The sequence below is a fragment of the Macrobrachium rosenbergii genome, unplaced genomic scaffold (assembly GCF_040412425.1).
Source record: "Macrobrachium rosenbergii isolate ZJJX-2024 unplaced genomic scaffold, ASM4041242v1 282, whole genome shotgun sequence".
NCBI lineage: Eukaryota > Metazoa > Arthropoda > Malacostraca > Decapoda > Palaemonidae > Macrobrachium > Macrobrachium rosenbergii.
Genome location: NW_027100730.1, coordinates 124,581 through 135,304, shown reverse-complemented (window position 1 = coordinate 135,304; position 10,724 = coordinate 124,581). Strand labels below are relative to the sequence as shown.

Genomic DNA, 10,724 nt, shown 5'->3' with positions numbered 1-10,724 from the left:
CGTTCATGCCCTCAGGGTCTGAAGTTTTGTCAAAACATTGCTGAACAGAACAGGTAAAAGAAAGCTTAAGACCACCTTCCATAGAGGTTAATTGTGGAAACTTTTCCTATGGGGTTAAGTCCCTAATGCTACCTATCCTTGCTGTGAACAGACGTTAATTTTTTTAATTGCCTACATGAACTCGGCCGAGACAACCGTCTTCTCCCGCTTTGGTCTGAATGATATTCTACAAATAAATGCATAGAGGGCAAACAGCAGAATATTTATAAAAGCTTTCCCCCTTAAGAGGGCCTTCACTCCCTTTTCGGGTGTGAAGGTCTGTACTAAGCAAGCTGTTCGCCTCTATTAGGTTACTCTTCTCCCCTGAGCAGATTTGTCCTGTGTAGCCTACCTAGCTACAAATCTACCTAACCCTAGATAGTATATGAGCTTCAATCATTACTTTACCTAATTCTAACAGTACTGGAAGGTGCTTACGGTTATTACATGCTACCTCCTATAATCTTCATGGTTTAGACCTAGCCTAGTGGTACATTCTATGGTATTCCCTAGCCTAACCTATCTTAACCCGACCATAGCACCAACGTAAGAGATAATGTTCTAATTAAATTACAAGTTTTTTTTGTGTTCAATACAATTAGTAATTACTAGTTAATTCATAAGGTTTGCCTCATATGATAAATGTTTGCCTCACTGAGGTCTTGGGCCATGCGTGTCATGAGCATAGGGGCTCTTTTCACAGTAATTAAGATTATTTGATGTTAGTTACACTACTTACGTGATTGCTGCGGTACAATGGTACGTGGAAGGGACAAGGTTACTAGTCTGATGTACAGCACTTAATTTGGTCTAGGCTATGTATAAAAGAAAGAGATCACACTGGCTACCTCCTCTGGGCAAGGGGCCAGGATCACTCTAAGATGGTAGGGCACTAGTGCCAGGATGAGCTTATGGCTCAGCAACTACTGGGCTCTCTTCCGCCCCTTCTTCTTCAGGTTCCTCCAAGGCCTATCAGTATCAGACCTAGGAGGTGATGAGGGCACCGACTCTGGGGAAAGGCCAGAAGGGCTAGCGGGCATGAAGTCAGGGGTAACTTCAGAAGCTGGTGCGACAACCGGAGCGAGAGCGATCTCGACCTCTGCGTCTGAGGAGGCCAGTTCCTGGTCTCCCAGAGATGGTGTAACATTTTGATCCTCCAGGGGTTCATCCTCTGGGGTCAGATTTGGTGAAGAAGAAGTGTCTGGTGCCGGAGGCTCTCCGGTTGCGATGATCAATGGTGTGGGGAATCCTGAATCTCCCGGCTGAGGATTTGCCTCATGATTTATACCCGGCATAGGGGTCCTTTTCAATTGATGGTTCAACGTCTGTGCCGGACGGAGCGTGGCACTGCTCAGTGCTCGCAAGTGGCACTGGCAGCAGTTGAGGGTCAGGCATGCCTGACAAGGGGTCCGGAGGTACAAGGCCTCATGGATAACTTGAAATTGGCTGTGGCAGAGATTCCTGCCCCAGCTGGAGATCGTAGCCTCTCCGAAAGTCGTGTTCGGGGGCGTCTGCTGGGTGTTGCTTACTTGGGCATCCCTCCCAATTTTTGGAGTGGCCTGTCCACTTGCACGTCCTGCAGCGGTACTGCTCCTCCTGAATGTCTCTTCGGGGAGAGGGAGGACCTCTTGGTGGGCCAGCCCTTCGCAACTGGAGAGGGCTAGGCCGAGAGTGGTTCAGTGTGTGCCCCTTCCGCTGACCACTTTGGTGGGCAGAAAGTGGGGTTTTGTCCTTATCTGGTTCTCCTAGAGTCAGGGCCTCCGTGGAGGAGGTAACATGGCTGCGAAGTGGCGTTGGTAACAGGCTTCCCCAGAGAAGGTCCCGACCCAACAGGAAGTCCACTCTGGGTCGAATTCCACCCACCACACCAAGGCAGTGGGGTAGCGTGCCCCAAGGTGTTATAACCTGGAGCTTGACCGTGGGAACCGTAATGGTGTGGCCATCTATCCACTTCATTTCATACCGTGTTTTCTCATCAACCATGGCACCGGCTGGCACTTGGGCCCTGGCGATCAGGCTAATGTCTGCCGCAGTGTCTACTGTGACCGGAAGGGTCACGGGCAGGCTAGGGCTCTAAAGTGGGGCCACCGAGATGAACTGGGTCCCCAGTCTCTCGGGGTAAAGGATCTTGTGCAGCCCGGCCGCAGAGAATGAGGTGCTAATGAGGTTGACGAACTTTGTGGTTGGGACATGATGTGAACAGGCTGGAAATCCAGCATTGTAGTGGCTGGCAGCACCACAGGATTTGCATGGGCCTCTTGGATGGGCTCGGTGGCCTACAGTAACTATTGGAGGAGAGGGTTGTGTGGATGAATCGGGAGAGGAGTTCTGGCTGATAGTAGTAGGCTGCTTGTTAGTGCCTAGTTTGTATCGGCACTCGGCTTCAGCATGCCTCACCTTCTTACAGTGGGTGCACGTAGGCTTGCTCGGTAGTCCATTCTTCAGGTGAGTTGAGTTCGAGAGGTAGGCAGGCGGAACGATGCGCTTCTGAGAGGTGCTGTGAGACTGGTTAAAAGTTTCTCAAGAATCGGCCATGCGGCAGGCTTCCATAAGGGTGGTGGGCTGCTTATCATTAAGATATGCAGCAAGGGGCCCAGGCACACATTGGTAAATGTCTTCCAGCATGGTCCGATTGAAGAGGTCCTCAAACGTTGTGCAAGCCAAGGAGTCGAACCAGCGAGTACCAGACTGGGTCTTGTGACAGGCCCATTCCATCCAGGACCAGCCGACTTCCTTGGCAAGACCTCAGAACCGCTGTCTCCATTTCTCTGGGGTTATTTTGTAGGCCTTCGTGATGACTCTACGAACTTCAACCATGTTGCCTCTCTGGCTCTTCTCCAGTGAGCGAAGCGCTGCCTTGGCTTTTCCCTCCATATGCTTGGCAAGTATTAAGGCCCTCTCCGTCTCCGTGGTGCTGTAGTTATTGAAGAGAGCCTCGATTTCCTCCAGCCATGCTTCTGGCTTATCCTCATTCCACTTGGGGATGAGGGAATTAATGCTTGAGATTAGTGCATTTGGTGCAGCAGGCTTGGGGCCGGAGACTTGCTGTCTAACCATAGCTTCGGCATTCTCCAGTTTTGCTCTTTCCAGCTCGAGCTCCTTCTCCTTGAGAGCTAGCTCACTTTCCTTGCAGGCTAACTCATGCTGTCTTCTCCTTTCTTCTCGTTCATCTTCTAACTGCCTCTGTTCAGCTTCATACGCCCTCCGTTCTTCTTCATACCTTCTCCGTTCTTCTTCATACCTTCTCCGTTCTTCTTCATACCTCCTCTGTTCGGCTTCATAATTCCGTCGTTCGAGTCTTTCTTCCTTCTCCTGCTTGGCCAAGTCGTCCATTTGCTCCTTGACCCAGGTGGCAAGTTCCAATCCAGTGAGACCTGCCACCGTCCCCAGATCCAGGAAGGCTTTATAATTCTCTGCCGCCATGGTTCTGTGGGGAAGGGCGTCTAACACGGGTTGACTGGGCGTACTTGGGCAGCGAGAAAGTGTCCCTTCAGTGACATGGCACCCTTTCAAAAGGTGGTACTGTGGTTGGGGGTGCCGTGTAAAGGTCACACTGGTGGCACTCAGCATCCTTGAGTACTTGTGCAGGTTAGGTACCAGAAGGACTTTCTCTTCTGGGTTCCCTTGTGTCTGGTTTATTAATTTTTTCTAGTTACTTGATTGGTTGGCACTAGGGTGCCAGTGTGTTCCTAGGAACCCCTTACTGGAGTCCAACTAGGCTATATGGGAGGAAATGCACTCTACCCCAGCAGAGTGTAACAATTGAATGAGAGAAAAAGGGAAAATAGAAGAGAGAGAGAGAGAGAGAGAGAGAGAAAAGTAAACTTATTCAGTTGATGACAGTGCTGCAATTATTGGCATTGTGGAATAAAAGTGAATTTGTGGTTGCTTTTTTAGATCCTCGTGAGTATCTGGTCCCAGTACCCGCAGTGCTACAACCCCTTTCTATTTCAGAGGGGAAAGGCTGCTGTCTGTTTAGGTCTGGGTAAAAGGCCTCACTCGTGACTGACAGTTTATCACTGTAATTAAGCTTTAACTTGTCCTCATCTACTTGTGGGACAGAGGTGTTTCTTTTATTTGGTTTAATTTAATTAATTGTCCTGGTGTCGACCCTTCTTTCCTTGAAGAGGGTCACGTACACTCGGTTGGCTATGAATGCTTGCTGGGATATGAGAGAGAGAGAGAGAGAGAGAGAGAGAGAGAGAGAGAGAGAGAGAGAGAGAGAGATTTTCAGTCAGCCAGTTTTGTGCTGCCTGAGAAGTTTAAGTAAAAATTTTATAAGTGCACACTGTCAGGGTTATTAATGCAGATACGTCGTCTCACAGTGAGGGGATTGTCTCTAACAATCATAACCAGCGTCGTCGTCTACAATGAGTTTAGAGTAAAATTGTAAGTTCTTTTCTTTACATGATTTTCTTTATGTCGGGTATTTGTATAGGAACTTGTTATCTCTATTAATCCTAACTAAGACCTATCATTCCCTGACTAAATTATATTTTGGTTTTATCTACCGAAGTCTATCTGGCTAAGATATTGCGAGGTGGGTCTACTACGCCAAAGAAGTAGTCCCTAAAAAGTGGCGTTGAGGCAGACGACCAATCACACAAACAGTGACAATAAAGGTCTTAAGATGGCGGACATGGGAGCGGTCGACTAAGCCCTAAAATGTCGGGTGAATCCCGTTAGCTCAAAACAATTTCAAAACAAATGCTCGGCGGAGGAATACAAATTGTTGCACGTTTGTCCCAAGTCAGTTACACAAAGCACTTGAATTCCTCTCACAACGAACTAAGCAAATGCAGGCATCCAGATTTACTCTAAATATACCATCACTTCAAAGGATTTCACATTAAGGATGGAAAATGAAAATACTAGGCAAAGCTGGTTCTGTTGTTATCATCTTTCTCACGCGGCAATTAACCATCTGCCGCCTAGACAAGGAAATTCATGACGTCCGACCAGGAGTAAGCTTATGTTACTGAAAAATGTATTTTGTGGTAAAGTTAACTATTGCCATTCGTTTGCTCTTTCAGTGACATGGTGTTTCGATATGATTCCCGCTATATGAACACAATATGCCGATCGGGATTGGCGAACGCGGTTACTACTTTGTGAAAATCAAATGAACTTCACAAATTCGACCTCTACCCTCGAGAGATACGTGAGGCGTGCTTTCTCCGCTAATGATCGTGGACGAGTTAACTTGTTAAAAGAAATCAATACCATGCATTAATCCTTGGCCGAGGAAAATAGCGAAATATTAACACTTACACGGCAACTCGGCCTACAACCTTCATTGGAGTGCACCCATGATATCTGAACATGGCAAAAATGCTCTTTTCTTAAGATTTTATAAATGGTGAATTACGCTGCTCTCAGTGCACACTTTTCTACCTTACGCTAATTCTTAATTATACCTGGTATTCTAACTATTCTTAATATTATTATTATGCCTTATGCTGTCTCCTTGTTTGGAAGAGTAAAATTAAATTAAATGTCTGACTTTTCTCTTTGGAATTAATTGTAATTAATTGTCTTTTTCTCCAGATTCTTTCTCTAAATTGATTAGATCCTATGCACGATCGCCAATGTTACGTATGGGGCTTTGGCTGATGAGTTACTTATGGGATTAACATAATTAATAAGACCCTGTGTGCCAAGGACACACATAACCTGTCAATTGAACCTACAAATTAACCTCAAAGACAGCTGTTATAAATGAAATAAGGTCGCCCGTCGAGGAGAACCCTCGACGCAAAGAATATGCAGTAACTAAGGACTTTACGTTAACAGTGGCCCGACTTCGGACGAAGTAATTTTCTATTCGTTCAGTATGGTTTTAAAAACACAACGGGTGCTTCCGAACAATGGATTCGAGACACAAGGCTGCATAAAGAATGTAATGACTTGCTTAACCTTCCCTAATTCCTTGTTAATTCACAGGAATAGTTGAATGTTGCTAAAAAAACATAAATTATGCTTAATCTAGACTTTGTAAAAGCAAATCGTTGCTTGGTTATCTATGTGATGGCGAAAGAATGAAACAAACGAAACTGGAAATACAGGAGAAAAAATACTAGTCAATCGATGAAGTTTGAACAAGAATCAGACTTACCGTGGGCGACAAGTTGTTTGCGGATACAACGGACGATCAGAAGTCTTGATAACAGCCATCTTTCCAATTCACTTATAAATATAGACGAAGAGACAAAGGGCCGAAGAGCCGACAGATCTGACGTGCTCCACTCGCGATAGTTAAGCTCTCTCTGTCGACCTCGCTAGGTCAGGCACAGAGGATCGGCTTTCATGCCCTCAGGGTCTGAAATTTTGTCAAAACATCGCCGAACAGAACAGGTAAAAGAAAGCTTAAGACCACCCTCCATAGAGGTTAATTGTGGAAACTTTTCGTATGGGGTTAAGTCCCTAATGCTACCTATCCCTGCTGTGAACAGACGTTTAATTTTTTTAATTGCCTACGCGAACTCGGCCAAGACAAACATCTTCTCCCGCCTTGGTCAGAATGATATTCTACAAATAAATGCATAGAATCAGAACAGCAGAATATATATATATATATATATATATATATATATATATATATATATATATATATATATATATATATATATATATATATATATATATATGTTGCCTTGTATGCCAACCCACGAAATACTCTCTTTTGTTAAAATTAAACAATAGAGAAATACCTTTAATGATTAACTTATAATTTTATTTTGACTATGCATATTGAAAATCTTCTTTTGAAAGATACACGGGAATACATCAGTCTGTATGCATTATATTTGAATGGAAATATATACTTAATGCCTCTAATTGGATGCATTACATTAATCCATTGGTCTCAGATTTCAAAGATTTATTTTTAAATGTTCAAACTTAAATCTGTTATTTCTTCAGTAAGAATTTCATGCTTATTGTCCTTACGTAGAAAATGACTAAGGATCTTGCATCCAATCTCTTATATTTCTAATAATTTTTCTTTTGTCAGCTAAAGAAATCTTCCCTTTTTTCTCATCAGTGGTATCGTCGTCCGTAGCTCCCGTGACGGACACTGGGCAGGAAATCAAGACGCCGAGGTCGAAAGAGGACCATCTGGAGGACATACCCCATACCATGGAGCCATTTCGGAAGGGACCCAGGGTGGGTGACGTGCATCAAATCTTGATGATTTCTTTGACGTGCTAAGTTTTCATTGTGAGATTCATTCAACCTTGCCCTATGGGTCGCCTTCTCACATGCACACTGAAACAGATAGTCAACCACACACATACATACATACATACATACATACATACACACATATATATATATATATATATATATATATATATATATATATATATATATATATATATATATATATATATATATATATATATATAGGTATATTACTTTTATGGGTATGAAGTATCTTTCTATACCGAATTAGAATAAATATTTGTGTAAGTGCACATGTGCCAACGAGATGGAACCTGGATTTTTGTACGTAAACACCGTAGTTTGAACTGCTCACGCAATACAGATGGATAAGGCTGTATTATAATATCTGGTGTGTATAGTGGACCAGCTATATACTCTATACTAAGAGTATATATAGTTATGAAACTCAAGGAAAAAGCAAGACCAAGATTCGGGTCATTAGGTGTTGTCAGAAATAGAAAAGGAAAGATCTTGAATAAGGATGATGACATTTAACGAAGATGATCAGATTGGTGAAGAAATCCACAGTGGTGTAAATGTGAATACATATAAGAATATATATTCAAACGAGAGCTTTCGAGAACCTCTTCGACTCACATTTACACTGCAGTGGAGTTCTTCACCATTCAAGTGCCTCATGTATTATGAGATTTTTATGGATGGTCAGATTATTATTATAAACATCTACTAATCACAGAAAATGACAGAGGAGAGTTTGGGGAGGCAAGCAGAGTAGGGGGCCGGTGATAGTGATACAATCAAGTAAAGAAAGTTTTCAGCAAAATGAACGTCAAACACCAGGTCCATCAGAGGTGCAAATTGGAATGTTAAAGGTACTTGGCTTGCAGGGGTTAGGGTGATAATTTTATTATTATTACTCTTTCACAGTAAAATAAATATATTAGAACTCAGTCGGTTTCTTTATAATTTGTTATGGTATCAGTAGTTACTTACAGGGCAGCAAATACATCTAATGATAACTGCGATGCCGTTATAGTGGTTTGTATCATCGTTTGAGCTTGACAGTAATCATTCTGCTAATTCTTTGATACCTGTTTACTTATCTCTATGTCTTCCAATAGGAAATCTGGATGAGATTTTAAGTATATATCCGCACCTGATACACTATTAAAATGTTTGTTTTACTTTCATTTTCGTTATGAAAATTAATACAGCAATTTTTTTTATAAAGGCAGACTCTGACAAAACCCAGCTTATTAGCAATATTAAGAAGCGTTAAGATCTGAACTCATAACCTCATTTTAAACCTAAAGCCGTTGAACTATATCTCCATTAGTAACCATGAATTCAGATCAAGAAAAGATCGCTACTTCCTCAGGAAATAAATGAGGGAAGTTTTCGATTACGTAAAAGATGGCGCGAATCTCAAAGTTCTTTATGGGGACATTTATTAAATCTGGCCTCATCTCTCATTCGAGTCATTTTAAGTTATTTTAAGTTCTCGACCTTCCTTTGTTGAGTCGTTTAATATTTTCAAACTGGCAAACCATTATAATGGCACCGCGGTGATATCAGTTTTATTCAGTTACTTCACAATAGGTAACTTTTGATATCATAATAAATTACAGTATATAAAAATGACTGAGGAATAGTTTATTCATTATATATATATATATATATATATATATATATATATATATATATATATATATATATATATATATATATATATATATACATATACATATATATGTGTATGTATGTATCTGTGTGTGTGTGCACATTCCAGCATAACTCTGAAATGCATCGAGCAATTTCAACCAAACTTGGTATACATATGACTCACTATCTAGGAAAGAACACTGGCGGGGTGAGACATCACTAGCACCAAAGGGCACCTAAGTGGGTGGAAAGGGCTTCCCTGAAATGGGCCTGGTTCTGCCCATAGACTTAGTAACTAAATAAACTCTTTGGGTTTATCATACTTCATTTCAGGATACATATGACTTACTATCTTGAAAAGAATACTGTGGGGGTAAGACATCATTGGCACCATAGGGAGTGTTGGTGGGAAGGGGGTGATGTAAAAATAACAGAAAACGACAGACATTAGTGTCTAATAAATAGTTTTTGAGGTCACTGAGATGAATAGTGACACTCCTGATGAATTCTAAGTCCAAGTTCAGCTCGGACAGGAAGAAGGGTTGAAAAATAAAACATCAAAAATGACAGATGATGGTGCGTATTCTATAGTTTTCAAGATCGCTGAGATGAATAGTGACACTCCCGATGCCCTTTAAGTCCAAGTTCAGCCTCGATAGGGATGGGGGTGGGGGGAAATATTAAACGTCAAAACGTTGGGGATTGTAATTGAAGCAATCTTAACAGGGAAGGGAAAGAGTGTCAGAGAGAGAGAGAGAGAGAGAGAGTATGAGAGGGAGAGGAAGTGAGAGAGAGAGTAGAGGGGGTGTTAGGGAGGAGAAAGAGGGAAAGAGTGAAGGAGAGAGAGAGAGAGGGAGATAGAGTTTGGCAATTGTCATTCAGAGTTTTCTCAGGTAGTTCCGGGTTAGTCAGCTAGTATATATTATATATATATATATATATATATATATATATATATATATATATATATATATATATATATATATATATATATATATATATATATATATATATATATATATATATATATATATATTGTCAAGAATTGTTCCAAGTACCTGTTTATTACACCACTAATCATAGAATTCAAAATTTTACCTCACTTCAGCCAGATACCTGAACTCTCATAACAATAAAATTGCCACTGAGTACTCTAAAGGCAACAGTGGTCCCTTAAAAAACTTACTTATCATGTGAAAAATCAGACTGAGTTTATCAAAACTAGTGTGAGGTATCAACATTTAAAGAAGAAATATGCTAAAGTAAAAGGACATCACTCCATCAAACAACTTTAACTGTCTCCCCAGTTAGAATCACACCTGTAAATACTGAACGAACAAAACTCCATAGCACTCGGTATTCACCTGATGGTCAGTAAATGAAACACTATTATAAAAACTTTAAATACACAAATGCAACTTCAAACACTAAAGAGTGACTAGTACAAAATCTGTACTTTCATGTGACTAGTTTAATATGATGTGATATATATATATATATATATATATATATATATATATATATATATATATATATATATATATATATATAGAGAGAGAGAGAGAGAGAGAGAGAGAGAGAGATATTATAATTAATGAAATGAATCCTATCTTCAGACAAAGAGCAAAACTTTCATGGAATATTCTAGAAAAGAAAGATGCTGTCACTTCCTAAGCAAAATGTTTTGGGGCCAAGACAATGCAATCTTACAAAATATGACATTATCGATGTAGACACATTCAGAAACTCTGTTACACAATAGTCATGCAGGTTTTGTGCAGTCTCTTTCTCAACAATTCCCAAAACCCATACATGATTTGAACAGAAAATCGTATTGG

At 41.0% G+C, this 10,724-nt stretch overlaps 1 protein-coding gene across 3 annotated transcripts in view; it reads left to right on the top strand.

The window, feature by feature from the left end:
- LOC136838219 (zwei Ig domain protein zig-8-like) overlaps positions 1–10,724 on the top strand; it is a 70,839-nt gene that overhangs the window by 34,033 nt on the left and 26,082 nt on the right. For all 3 annotated transcript variants that reach the window (XM_067103083.1, XM_067103081.1, XM_067103082.1), the window contains exon 3: positions 7,082–7,203. In XM_067103083.1, the coding sequence (XP_066959184.1) occupies positions 7,082–7,203 (122 nt within the window). The remainder of the gene's footprint in view (positions 1–7,081; positions 7,204–10,724) is intronic.